Source organism: Lepisosteus platostomus, chromosome 11 (assembly GCF_059453375.1).
Source record: "Lepisosteus platostomus isolate fLepPlt1 chromosome 11, fLepPlt1.hap1, whole genome shotgun sequence".
Taxonomy (NCBI): domain Eukaryota; kingdom Metazoa; phylum Chordata; class Actinopteri; order Semionotiformes; family Lepisosteidae; genus Lepisosteus; species Lepisosteus platostomus.
This window is the reverse complement of record NC_142621.1, coordinates 9,068,305-9,082,112: the sequence shown is the minus strand read 5'-3', so window position 1 is coordinate 9,082,112 and position 13,808 is coordinate 9,068,305. Positions and strand designations below refer to the sequence as shown.

The window sequence follows — 13,808 nt, the reverse complement described above, 5'->3', positions numbered from 1 at the left end:
AAACATCATTTTCCGCTACTTAACAATACTGGAAAGGAGTAAAAACACATAGGGTTAGGATATATAACTAAAAGTTTTTAACTTAAAACTAAACTTTTAACTTAAAACTTTAAAGAATGTTCAATAAAATGGGAGATATTTGGACGGCAATAAATGCTTTTGCAAGGCACTTGATGTTGGGAGTATGTATCCAGTATACTCAGCATCAATTTTCTCTGAAAAAGATCAGCATAATGTAAAAGAAACTAAATGCTATGTTTTTTAAAAAGCAAGACATTTGTGTATGCAGTATATAACAGAGTAGTGACATCTGGCCCTTAGGGTTTCTCTATAGCAATGGAAATTGTCAAAACATAAGCTGTCAAATATGATAATCAGGATTTTGAACTCCTTATCCTTTGCAGGACTACATGTGTGTCAAAGCCTCAGCTGATGATATGCAAATACTGTACGTCTGTAGATTATACATATTTACATATTGTTATTCTTGCTTTTACAAGAATTTTACCCAGCAGTATCTTTCAAACATGACTGAATGAGTGACTTCTAAATAAATTAACACGAGCCAGTAACAAAAGGATTATGATCCAGAATTTAATTTGAAGATTGTGCGGTAATGCAAAAGTAAACCATTGGTTCTGCTGGCTAAGGGCACCTTGATGTTTTGTCCTCTAATCTCATGCTGTAAAAGTAAGATAGCATGTCACACTTCATCCAACTAGCCAGTACAGTGCTAAGTCTAAGATGGTATCGTGCTTAAAACATTTGAGTTTAGAGAAGGCTTGCTATTTGAGTATCATATTATGTAAGAGAAACTAAAGTGTTGTCAGAATCTGACAATGGAACTTAAAATTTGATGATACAACTTAAGGCACTGATGTATTCAATTATAAAGTATACAAACTATACAAACTATGGTGCCTTCCAGATTTAATAATTCTCCCACAACAAAAAGCATTGTTCAGTATAACATAAAGATCAACAGATTAGATTGTTCTTTACTTTAAAAGAATTAAAAAATGTTATATTATAATCTTAGTAGCTGTGCACAGAAAATAATGAAATTAGATTGTAAAAGCACAGATGCACACAATTAATCACACCCCCGTCGTTAATATTTTGTAAATCCTCCTCTGGCATGGATAATAAGAGACACATTCTGTAGTATGCTATGAATTTCTGACACTTCTGAAAGGGGAATTTTGACCATTCCTCCAGGCAGAATTGTTCTTGTTTCTTCTGGTTTCGATAAATGCCTTCTTTAGTTTGAATCGCAAATGTTCAATTGGATTGATCAAGACACTCAGTCAGGATTATGGATTTCATGTGTAATTAGCTGATAAAATGTCAATTTGGAAGTATCTTTTGGACGATTGTTATGCTGGTTGGAATGTCCATCTTCTTGGCAGAGGAAACCAGGTGTGTGGCCAAAATGTCCAGGTGCAGTCTGTGCTGGAGTTCTCCCCATCTTAACAGTGCAAAGTAACACATGCAACATAATTCAACCCCACCCCATATTTCACACTGGGCATGAAGATTTTTTCCATCATGAGACTCATTTTTGTAACCCTGATGGGCACGTCTAAAATCCACAATTTTCATTTCATCTGACCAGAAGACATGGTGTCAATTGTAATTTAGATGTAGTCTGACAAATGTGAAATACATCTTTTTGTGGTAGATCCTCAGTAAATTGGTAGTACCACTGTTAATTTAGAAATGTGCAGCAATGTATGTCCTTGTACATGTAAGCATGTTTTAAGAATGACAGACCTTTGTCGAATAGTACTGTAAAACACGAAAGCTTCATGTAGTGCTTACCATAAGGAGAGAACATGCTGTATGCTGCAGGGGTGCCCTGGAGTGTACTTCAGCCTAATTCTTGACATGCAATTTAAGACTGAAGAGGCCAGTCTCTCAACCTATTCTACACATCCTAAATCAATTTCTGCAAAAAAAAATCTATTCATAATTCATATTGAAACAGATATCACCCAAATACGTAGGGGAAAAGACACTCATATTTTGTTTTTTTCTAACTATGTGAAAAATAGGAAGGATTCCAAGTGTATTCTTTTTCCATGGTAGTTCAACCAGACAGGAAGAGGGTCAACCTTTTTAAAACCTACAGGTATTATCTTTAGTGTAATTGGACTTATAGTAATTGGGGACAACAAGCTTAGTTCTTGAATCCAATGATTTTGAACCTCTCTTGACATGTAGTCATTTGTAAAAAAATGCACTATGTGCTCTTTCTGTGTCCTGTCTTAATACAAAACTGACTATATGGTGATTTACTAAAGATCTTACTAAAAGAAACACATTACTAAAGAAAAACACTACAAGCCTGTCAGTTTGTATTGTAAAGAATTAACATTGTCTTCAGGGGGAAGGGAAAACTTTAAGTTTGAGCACAATAAAAATCAAATATAAAAGGAGCAAAGCCTTGTCTTACGAGGTCTACCGTTGTCAAAAATGATCAAATAAATAAACGTTTCTATTCCAGCCAAAAACCAAGATGTCAACATTAGTCTTGCGATTGAAATGACTAGAGAGAAACAAACAGTCTGGTTCTGGCTCCTGCTGTGTAGGGGTATTAAACCTACATGATGTATGACACAGGCAATGGCAATTAAACCGAACCCAATGGCTCTGCTGACTCAAGAAAACCTAGAATACTGAAATCAGCTGAGGCTCTAGCAGCAGCAGCAAAATATCACCAGTGGGAAGAGAGTGTTCCGGATTTCTTTTAAATGTTAAGCTTTTCCACAAAGGGTATGCCATATGCATTCTGTGTTTCTTCTGTTGTAACACCTTCAGACTTGCAGATAATTAGTGTATCATCGAAAGCGAAGCAATGCATTACTATAACCATCTGCACAAGACGAGTCCCACTACAGTCATGACTACTAATTTAAACAGGCCCTGTGTTACAAACGTTCATTCAAAGCTGTTAGAGCTATCAATGTTAGTAAGTTGACTTAAGGAAGGAATCTTAATACAGGTGTATTTTGTTCCATGTATTGTATGTTTTAACTATAACAAACTTATAAAAAAGGAAAAAACAGTATTTGCCTTCTTCCACAAAAACTTAACCTAATCAGAAAATATACTTATGATACATACACATAAACATACATATATAATATGTAGGTATATTTTGTGATATAACTCAATTTCTATCCTCCTAGTAATATGAATATAAAAAAAATCGCCACATTTTTCCTTTCAATCATTTGAAAAATGTAAGAAGTAATAAATTATTACTAAGTGAATAAATATCTCCCAGTGCAAGCTCTAATATGTATATGCGTTATTGAGAGATCCATACCAATACTTACAGCAACAGCTAAATACTACCCTAGGAAACAAGCACATTGTATACAAGACACATGACACATACTGTAAGTATTAGAGTTTCTGTTAAAATGCCAACATGGATACCAATCCCATCAGACATGACTGTATGGGATTTCAGAGAATTCAGATGGTAAAAAAGCTGTCAGAGAATGCTTCCAAAAGTTTGTTTGTACAGTATGCTGTTTATACATTGTTAAGCACAGACTGGAATTATTTTTTCTAAACAAACATAAGAGTAGATTTAAAACATGAAAGGAAAGGAAAAGATGGGCGTGTTGAAATAAAAAAATAATAATGTTTTAGACCTTGCAGCCAGCACAATGCACTAGTGTGAACTGCAGTAAATCTAGCAAATAATCTGGGGCTGTAATTACTCCCTCTTGGTTTGGGGTATTTTTTCTTGGATTTGCAGCTTGTTGATGTGCTTTGGACAAGCACAGTCTAAGACATTTTGATTTGTTTTAATATTCTTGTGTTATGATACTCAGCATTTTTTTATTCTGTTTTCCTACTATATATTTTTCTATTATTTTGTCTTATATGCCTTATATACCCACTACCTCTCAGTACTTTGATTATTGGACTTAAATCACATCATTTGGGCTTTATAACCTCTTGGTCATGTGCTAGAAAACTGCAGGAGAAACAGGACGAGAGGGATAAAGAAGACTCTGTGAACAGCTCTTCTGCTGTACAGGAAATAGAAGAACACCACATCCTAGGTGGAGACATAAGTGTTATTATTTTCTGTGTTCTGTTAATTGTTCCCTCTAGTCAATAGTAATTAAAACATTGATTTACTTATTCTTACCAGGGCCCATTGTTCTCTCTTGAACCCACATGAAAAAAATATCCAAGCCAGTTACATTTTAATTTTACCCCTAATTTATCCACCAACAGGAACTTATTTTTGGACTGTTCTGTAATGCCACTTCTTGGATGTTGCTGTGTAAGTACAGTCATGTTATACATTTACATATTTACCACATATGTAACACAGCTGCCATGCCTTCTTTTACAATTAAAATCAAATTTCTGGCTAGCCGTATCCTGGGGGATTTAAATGCGACAGTTGCTCAGACAACATGTTGCAGAGACAACTGCCACGGTCGTCATCCCTCCTCTAGAGGGCGCTCCTACCATTTCCTGCATTGTTCTTAGTTTAGTAGTTTCACCTGTGTCTCATTCCCTTTGCCTTATTTAAGCCCGGTTTCTCTGTTGATCCGGGCTCAGCTTTGGAAGATGGATGCCCGGAACCCCACCTACCACCGGGCACAGGAGTGGCCCAATGGCATAGGCTTCATCACAGCGTCCTAACCTCTGAGTCCGTGGCCCATTATGGTTTTACCCTTCCGTATTCCTACTTCCCTGTTCCTGTGTTCGTCTCGGATGGACATCCTGGCAATGGACTTTGGACTGAGCTTACTATCCCTTTGGACCCTATTGGATTTGTCACCTCGGCCTTTCCCTGTGCACCGGATCTCCACTGTCACAGCCCCCTGTCTGTCGACCCAACCTAACCTCGCTGTGCCTCCCCCGGATTATAACTTCCGGATTATACCGTCAGGCATAGGGTCTTTTACAACGCATTTCCACAACAACAGTAACAAAGGCAGCTGTTTTAATTTGAGGAGTACTGGTACTTACCTAAAAAAGCAGAGGAATTATAATACTACCACAGGATTAAAGCATTTTCCCTAGTATATTATTTTTATCTAGTGTACTGCCTTCCATTTTCACGGCAAAATAATTAGACATAAATATTATACACTCATTCATTTATTAAAAATTAAAGATGTACTTAAGAGCCTGAATTATTTATGTTATATGTTATATGTTGTTATACAGTACAGTATGTTATACTGTATGTAGTAAGATATATTTTGTTAAAATAATTCCCAAAACAGCAGAAACAATCTTACCTCAACCAGGACAAAACAGTAGATTAGGGTACGGCTTTTCTGAAACTCCCTTTGCAGTGGCATCCTCTTTATATTGTTATCACCTACACACAGAGAAGACACAATAGTAAAAACCTGGTATTTATATTGAAAAAATGAACCATGTGAAACATCCATCCCTTTTCTAACCGCGACATCCAGTTCAAGGTGGTGGGGGAGCCGGAGCCTGTGCTGGCAAGCAGCAGGCTCATGGCGGAGTACAACCAGTCCACAACAGGGCAGACATTCAGACACACAGCGCACTCACACCAGGGCCAGTCTTCCCAGAAGCCACCTCACCTACCAGTGTGTCTTTGGACCGTGGGAGGAAACGTGAACACAGGGAGAACGTACAAACTCCAAGGAGAGAGCACCACAGGTCCAGAATTTAAACCACGGCCCCAAGTGCTGTAAGGCCATAAGGCTAACCACTGTACCACTGTGCAAATAATATAATAATAATAACACGTATGATTTTCAGGCTTTCAGGCTTCTGGTCTTTTAAGCCTTACGAATGGCCATACAGTTTTCAGATACAGTATACAGTATAATGATCAGAGATGACAGGCACAGCAGGACATGTCCACCTGGACAGTCCATCTAAAATCCCGGACTAAGAAAAGATGGTAACACACAATGCATTCACCCTTCAGAAAGCAAGTTTTAAAACTGACAAAGTGACAACATAGCAGACAAATATAAGTCCCTGCTACGTGTGTATGTGGTAATCTGAGATACATTTTACTATCTCAATACAGAATAATGCAGTATGTAACAAATAACACAGTTTTACTTTTTTACAAACTAAAATTTTTGAAAACAGAAACTTCAGATTATATGGTTGTATGAAAGCAGAAGACAGATTGCCCTGAGTGATTTTCCCCATCTCTAGTTATGTGGGTGTTTGGAGATTTTACAGTCACTGGGCACAGCTATACGCTGGCTTTTTTTCAACAAGACTGTGATGACAATTCACCACTAGGTGGACTCTTCTTCTTGCGTCATTTTTTTTTCCTGCTGAAGCCTCAAGTGAATTATTTTGTTATACTTTTAATTCCACTTCATTTTGCATTAGGGAATGTATTTATGAACTAAACATCAGCAAATTGGGCAAATTGCGCAAAGCAAGTATTTTAATAAGAACAGCAGTTACTGCATTATATAAATGCCATTCAGTTCTTCAAAGCTGCCACCAGATGGCAAACACTGCAATGTTCTTAATTCAAGGTACAAATTAAGATCCAGCAGCACACAAAAACTGGCACAGTGAAGCAACCATACAGTAATCATAATAATGAAATAACGATGTCAAACACGCTCTGCAGCTTTAATGAAAATACTGACGTTAAAGTGGAACATTTAGTATTGCGGATGATGGGAATGTTTTTAAATGAAATGTATTTTTAGACACAATATAGTATCCATAAACATAATTTCAGTTAAATGCTGCATCTGTTAGCTACTGTGGTACTGAAATACATTTGCTTCTACTCAGCTATATCTACACGTAAAATCACCTTGAACTGTTATTTAAAATTGCCATCTGGGGTTAAATGCTATTTATTCATAATCCTGTGGTTATTCCATCTCAGTGTCAAATATTACTAGACAAGACATATCCAGTTTGACTTCATGGAAGTGCCTTAAAAACTGGGAACAGGAATCACCCAAAGTGTTGAAATATGGAACAAGCAACTCAGCCATATTGTTGAAGCCAATACCCCAGCTTCTTTCAAGAAGCCACTGAATGAGATTCTCAGATTAACCACTAACAAATGCACCAGATGAGATGAATGACCTCTTGTTTGTCATTTTTCTTTACTCTTATCTTCTTATGAATGGCTCTGGTAAATCCACTTACAGTACCTGTAGTTTTAAATGGGCCTTTGTGCTAATCAGTTGGTAAAGACTATGTTCATAGAAGAAGAACCCACGATACTCTATACCGCTCCAGAACCAATGTTGGAGGTGCCTGCTGTACACAAGTCAAAGGATATTTTGAGGTCCAATAAATAATTTACAGTACTTTCTATTTTGGTGCAAGGACTATACTGAACATTATATAAATATTATAAAAAACATTCCTTTTTAATTAATTTAATTTAGTTTTTTGTAGTAATTTAATTTATCTGTGAAAGTCAAGTGCTGTATATACTATACTCACTCGTTTTGTAAAACAAAACTTTTGAGTTCATAGTTTTTTTTATTATTGTTGTTCACTTTGGATGAAAGAAGGTTAATCTTTTTTCAGGTCAAGGAGGAAAATATAAATTTAGGCCATACGTCTTTTTCCAGGGGGACTGAAGCAACCAGGCCATTTTCCTCCTTTGTGTCTATTCTAAGAAGGTTTTCATATGTGTTGCAAAATTACATTGAGTGTGGAAAATTACAACCAGCCTGAAATATCCCTTAATTTGTGGTGCTTGAATATTTTGCATAATATATTTAAGAAACTAATTAAAATCACACACAGTGATTTTAAAAATAGCACTTTTCGCCTCAGTATTAAAATGAAATTTTCATTTGAAAATGTATTACTGCTATCACAAAAATATAATTAAATCATTTTTTTAATAAATATTGTTTCTGTATTTTATACAGAAAAGAAAAGGGACTAAAGACTGGCATGGTGACACATTGGTTAACATTGCTGCCTCACGGTAAAGGGCCCTGGGTTCAATTCTGGACCTGAGCTGCTATGTGCAAGGAGTTTGTATGTTCTCCCTGTTTTCATGTGTATTTTCTCCAGGTGCTCCAGTTTCCTTCCACAATCTAAAGATAACTGGTAGGTTAAATGGTTTCTAGGAAAACTGGCCCTGGTGTGAGTGTGTGCCTCTCTGTCTCTGTGTGTGCCCTGTGATGGACTGGTGTCCTGTCCAGGGTGTACCCTGCCTTGCACCCATTGCTTGCTGTAACAGGCTCTGACTCCCCCATGACCTTGAATTGAAAGAATACTTTAGAAAATGGATGAATGGAAAAAGGAATAAACCAAGCAAAAACAGGCCCCAAAACTTTTTGGGGAGAGGCTGTTGCAATTATGCTCCCTGTCGGTGCCTGCCCTAGATTGACAGAAGACAGGCATATTGTAAAGAAAGTTCTAATATAGTATATTTGTAACTATTTAAGGAAAAGGAAAAGGTTTGGGTTCATGTTCAGAGTTGTATACAGTATATTGTCCACTTGCTTAGTTCTATGGCATTCCGTGCAATTTACTGCACAGTATGTCATTGTAGTGTAATAGAAGATGATCTTTTTCTTCACTGAGCAGAGAATACTCTCTTTCTTTATCTACCGTACAGATTGATAAGTAAAGTGAATATGTGAAATGTCCACAAATACTCTTCAGGGATCAATCAGAGAATGTCCGTCAATACACCAGGGCTCTCACAGTGTGCAGGTGCAAACTGTAATGCTGTAGATAGAATGACTTCTCATTTGAATCACCAAAAAAACACTTGGCACCTACCTAGCAAACACTCCACAAATGTATGTATTATGGCTTGTGCTGTACCATAGTAATAACAGATACTGTGGCATCTACAGTATGTAGATACATGCCTATCATTGTATATCAGTCCATCAATCCTGGCTACATTGTTTGACACTGGTCATCTTGGAGTGAAGCACAAATTATTTTCAAAAGCTTTCACACAATTCATCCACCCTTTTAAGTGTTTTAAAGGTCACACCATATTGTGCAGACAGTCTCCTATGAATTCCACATGGTTTGACACCTTCAATGAAAACAAATCTGTCGAAGGCTTGCTTCTCATTTAAGGTACATTCTTGTACAGGCCATCTTTACAGAACAAGTGCACTTAATAGGAAAGATGGATACTAAGTGTTCATCAAATGACTCATAAGAGTCACATCCAAACCACACATAATACAACAGCATTACACCAATATACACGTTTTGATAGTGAACCTCACTTCAGCTTCTTACTCACAAAAGTAAATGCACTAACTCTAGTCACAGGGATAAAAAAGTGAGAGTTGGAGTAAAAATGCACAACTTGTATGATTTAAAATTTGTATGTACTAAATGTATACTGGCAGAACATGCTGCAGCATCCTTGCAGATAAAACTAAATCAAAACCCTCACATGAAATTGTTCATCTACTGTAGCTGTTTATTGCCATCAGTAGTTCTTGTTGTTATTAGCCCTTCTTCAAGGTCCATAGGCATAGCATAGAAAGAATGAGGGACACATGCATTATTCTGATTTTCTTTTAGGCTGCCTCTTGCAATTTGCTTGACAGCTATTCATTATCTCGACAAGACGTTCATTCTTACTAATTGAACATGTTGTTCTTTCCATCTTTCCTTTGAGACTGCTGAAAACTGTTGATTTCACTAAATTGTTATTATTAATGAAAACTATAAAAAAACACTTTAAGCGTAATTAACATTTGATTTAGTCAATGTACTTTGACTGTTAATGCATTAGAAAAACATGAATTAATACAATTCTGTTTTCCATAATGATTAATCTTTTCTACAGTGTTTGACTGTTTTAACATTACTGAAAGTACAAGAAAATTATTCAAGAAAACTCATTTTCATAATGCACTAGAGTGGATGAAGAACATTTTCATCATATAAAAACTTTGCTTTATAAAATGTGAAGTTAGGTAAAACATTATTAAATGTCACTAATTTCAGTTTTTTTCTGTGGTGACAGTAAAATACATTAAACAAACTCAACTACAACATTCATATTACTCTTTTCAGGAGACTTGGAAATGAACTACTGTATAAATGAATATATGAAGATGAACTATATTCAATTCAGAATGTTGCACTCTTACAGTAGATGTACATGTACTTGACAAGGTGACATCTGATATTTGCTCAAGTGAAAAATTATAATTGTACTATGGCAAAACAACCATTTTCCATGATTGACCAATTTTTGTCTTTTAAATCAGTTTTAAAGGACATTCAATGCCATAATTAATTGATTACTACTGTATGTGTGTTACTTGTTGATCAGTATACCTACTGTATACCTACTGTATATTACCAGCATATTGTCAGAGTATTTTAAACACTGTATCTTTCTAGATTAACTTTTTTAAGTGAAAACATAACCTCAGATTAAGTTGGTTCCATAATCTAGTCCATGCTCATTAGATGAATTAAAACAGAAAATCAAATTATTCTAAAAACAGACATAAATCTTAAAAGGTAATAGAATTACAGTATGTGTTAGAAACCAAGTTTAATCATGTAAATCCCTCTTTCCAAAGTACATTTGGATTGTGTTGAAGTTATTTTTAGTTATACCTAAGATTAGATGACATAATAAAACTACATTCTTCTTGTTAAGCAGATTTTTGTTTTAATCAAGTATTCTGTTTTTCACTTCCTTAAAAGGAGTCATAGTATTACACTCAAACGACCTCCTATTTTTACTGTGAGTAAATGATCTGTAGTGTACAAGTTCACTGTTTTAAGAACTTGAGCTCTCCCATGTAAACCTTCCTACACTGAATTTGGAATTAAGATGCTTCTTCATTTCACAGGAACGTAATCCAAGTCAGAAACGCAATCTAAACGTGACAATTCCAGAACACAGTTGTACAATAGTTTAAATAATAGTAAATACAATAGTAAAAATAATACAGAACAATCACATGATCATGCTAAATTATTCAAGGCACGTATTATCAATGAAAGTAAAAGACATTCTAAATAAGAAGAAAGGTTAAAAACGAGAGGATTCCAGATTTAATCATGAATATTTATTAAAAGTTAAGTATTCTATTGTAAACACAGAATAAATAAACCAGCTAAAACAATTAGACTAAGTTTTACGGTAGACATTATTATTACAGACATACAGTACTGTACTATGTCTCAAATGGTTTGAATCGCTGTATTAAAAACACAGTATTAACAACGAATATGGAATTATTTTAAGTACATTCTTTTATCAACACACTATAGTTTATGATTTCTTATGTTTTTAGATTGAGAATTTCTTTCTCCATCCTGACTTCTTCCTCTTTTTTGCTTGTCATTTCCACCTACAGTACTGTACAGTAGGTACAGTACGTCCTTGAAGTAGTTAAAACCTCTCAAGGCAGGAAACCGTAGTTTTTCTTCAGTGGTGCATTGTAGTCTTTTTTCATTCGCAGCACGTACTGTATGTACCACAAATACCATATTTTGCAGACAATTCCCTTTAGTAACACAAACTCCGCACGGCTGTATTTTGTTAACGTGATGATAAAACAATGTAAACTACAAAAGAAGTCCTACCTTGGACAGCGCCTGCAGTTTCGGTTCACAGCGGTTGCAGAAAGGTATGCACGCATTTAAGGGAACTAATTCTTTTTTCTATTTTTTCGATCTCTTTTCCTGAATTATTTTTGTTTGCAAATAACTTCTTCTTTTTAAAAGTTAGTGTTCCTTCAACTAATGTTTAGCTGCTTTTAGGCGACTTTGTTTGCCTGTATTCATTTAATTACTGTACTTCATACTTCGCGTAGACTATGCAGGAACGCGCAGGCGCCGTTGTGAGTGTCCTTTTCAGTGTAATTTGGCCCTGGAAGTGGAGTCACTATAGAGTTACTCCCCTTTTTCCTTTTACTGTACAGAATAGATATCCCTTTGGGAGTTAAAAGGTGCCTTAGAAGTAAAGCATTGGATTTTATATTAAAAATGACTAGGCAGTTCAGCACATACTGTATGCAGTACATAAAGTTAGGAAAACAACTCAGAGTTAATACGTTCGAAAATATGTAAAAACCTGTTTTGTTGCACTGAAGGGGCAGCCCTGTGTTTGTTTGACAAACTATATCTAAAAAACATACCAGGATCATCAGATTTTGGGAAACAATTAATGAGTTTCTCAAATTAAATCTGAAACTTTTGCAAATGTGTTTTCATGGAGTCAAGTTTGAAATGAGCCTTAATGAGCGTGGACTTATTGCCAGCTCTGGCTAGCGATTTTGTAGATTTTTCAAAGGACACTTAGAAAAATGTGCAACCTTTTCAAGCGCAATTCACTAAGTGTGTTCTCATAAAATGAAATGTGATTCCGAGTGCTGTGCTGCCCTTTATATGGGCTAATAAGGTGTGATATATTTATATTTACAATGTGGTGAATATTGCATTGATAAGGTACTTATTAAAAGAAAATAAATCTGAATCAGCTTACACTCCATATATTGTAGGAGTCAATTTAATTTACATAGCAGTCTCCAGATAATAAAAATTAATGGAATATAGCTGCAACATGTACAGTACAAGTATTTACCCCTCTGCCCAGTCTGTCACTTACAGTACATGAAGTTTACATAAGCTTTCAATCAACGTTTTAATTCTTGTCAACTTTAAATATTATTTATGAGGGTCACAGAACAGTATAGACATTCTAATGCTAAAAGTATATTCAGCATGCAATTAATGGATTTGCATCTATAGTAAAATTAACAGTTCTCTAGAATTCTTTCTTGCTCTTATGTTCATTGGTGATACAGTATATATTCAGCATTTCTACCAACACAGCTGGAAAAAGCTGTATGATTCCCTGTTATCTGTGAGTACCAGGCACTGCAGTTTTGTTTGCCACTATTAACATTTTGTTTCAATATAATTTATTATGGCTATTAGAAAGCACTGCTTAATTTTAAGGAGATTGTAAAGAATATTTTCCCTGAATTTAACTTTAATTCAGTGCACTTGGTTTCTATTTCCCTCAGTGCAAGACACACTTAGGATAAAAATTAAAATATACCTGTGGGATTCAAAATAATTACCATCTTGATTAATATCTCAAATGAATTCAACCTTAGCAAAGTAGTTTAAGAAGACTGAAAAATCACCTTTTTGGTATACTATTTACATGTATAAGTAATTATACCTACTGTATTTGATTAAATGCATTAAAATAATATGAAACATCTTGTAAATAATGGAACTAAATACTTTGGTATTTAATGCATCATTTGATAATACTTGAAACTGATGAAAAATGATTAAAAATACCTTGCATTTTTATAGAACTGTTAATCCCACAATTATGTAACTTCTGTTTTAGTCATGTAAATGTATGAAAGAAAACATGTCAAATAGTTAAGGAACAGGAGATATGATTAGGGATCTGGAATACATTTTACTAATCATTTATCTATATGATTTTCTGTCACACTATCGTTAAAGAATTAAGTTCAGACTCAATGATTTTTTTAAACTGATCTCAGTTCGTTCCAGATGTGTAAAGGAAAAACATATCTCTATAGATACTGTTGCTCATCTGTCCACAAAGATAGAAATGCCTTTTCACATGAGAGGATTAGACTTATTTGCAGGATTCTGCTGCATCAATAGATATGCAATATAAATGCATCCATATAAACAGTATACTGTACATGCCTCTCAGAAGAAACTTCATAGCAAATAAACAAAAGTTGCCAGCTAGTTTAGTCTCTTTAGGCTGAATCAAACCAAAAATATCTGTAGAATAAATGATGATATACTGTACAGTACATCATGTC

The 13,808-nt window shown here is 35.1% G+C and overlaps 1 protein-coding gene across 5 annotated transcripts in view; it reads right to left on the bottom strand.

The window, feature by feature from the left end:
• Positions 1-11,847, bottom strand: part of LOC148651949 (phospholipid phosphatase-related protein type 5-like) — a 64,343-nt gene extending 52,496 nt beyond the window's left edge. For all 5 annotated transcript variants that reach the window (XM_088598319.1, XM_088598317.1, XM_088598318.1 and 2 more), the window contains exons 1-2: positions 11,569-11,847; positions 5,283-5,365 (exon numbers count right to left, since the gene is read on the bottom strand). In XM_088598319.1, the coding sequence (XP_088454445.1) occupies positions 5,283-5,345 (63 nt within the window). In that variant the 5' untranslated portion in view covers positions 5,346-5,365; positions 11,569-11,847. The remainder of the gene's footprint in view (positions 1-5,282; positions 5,366-11,568) is intronic.
• Positions 11,848-13,808: the final 1,961 nt, after the last annotated feature.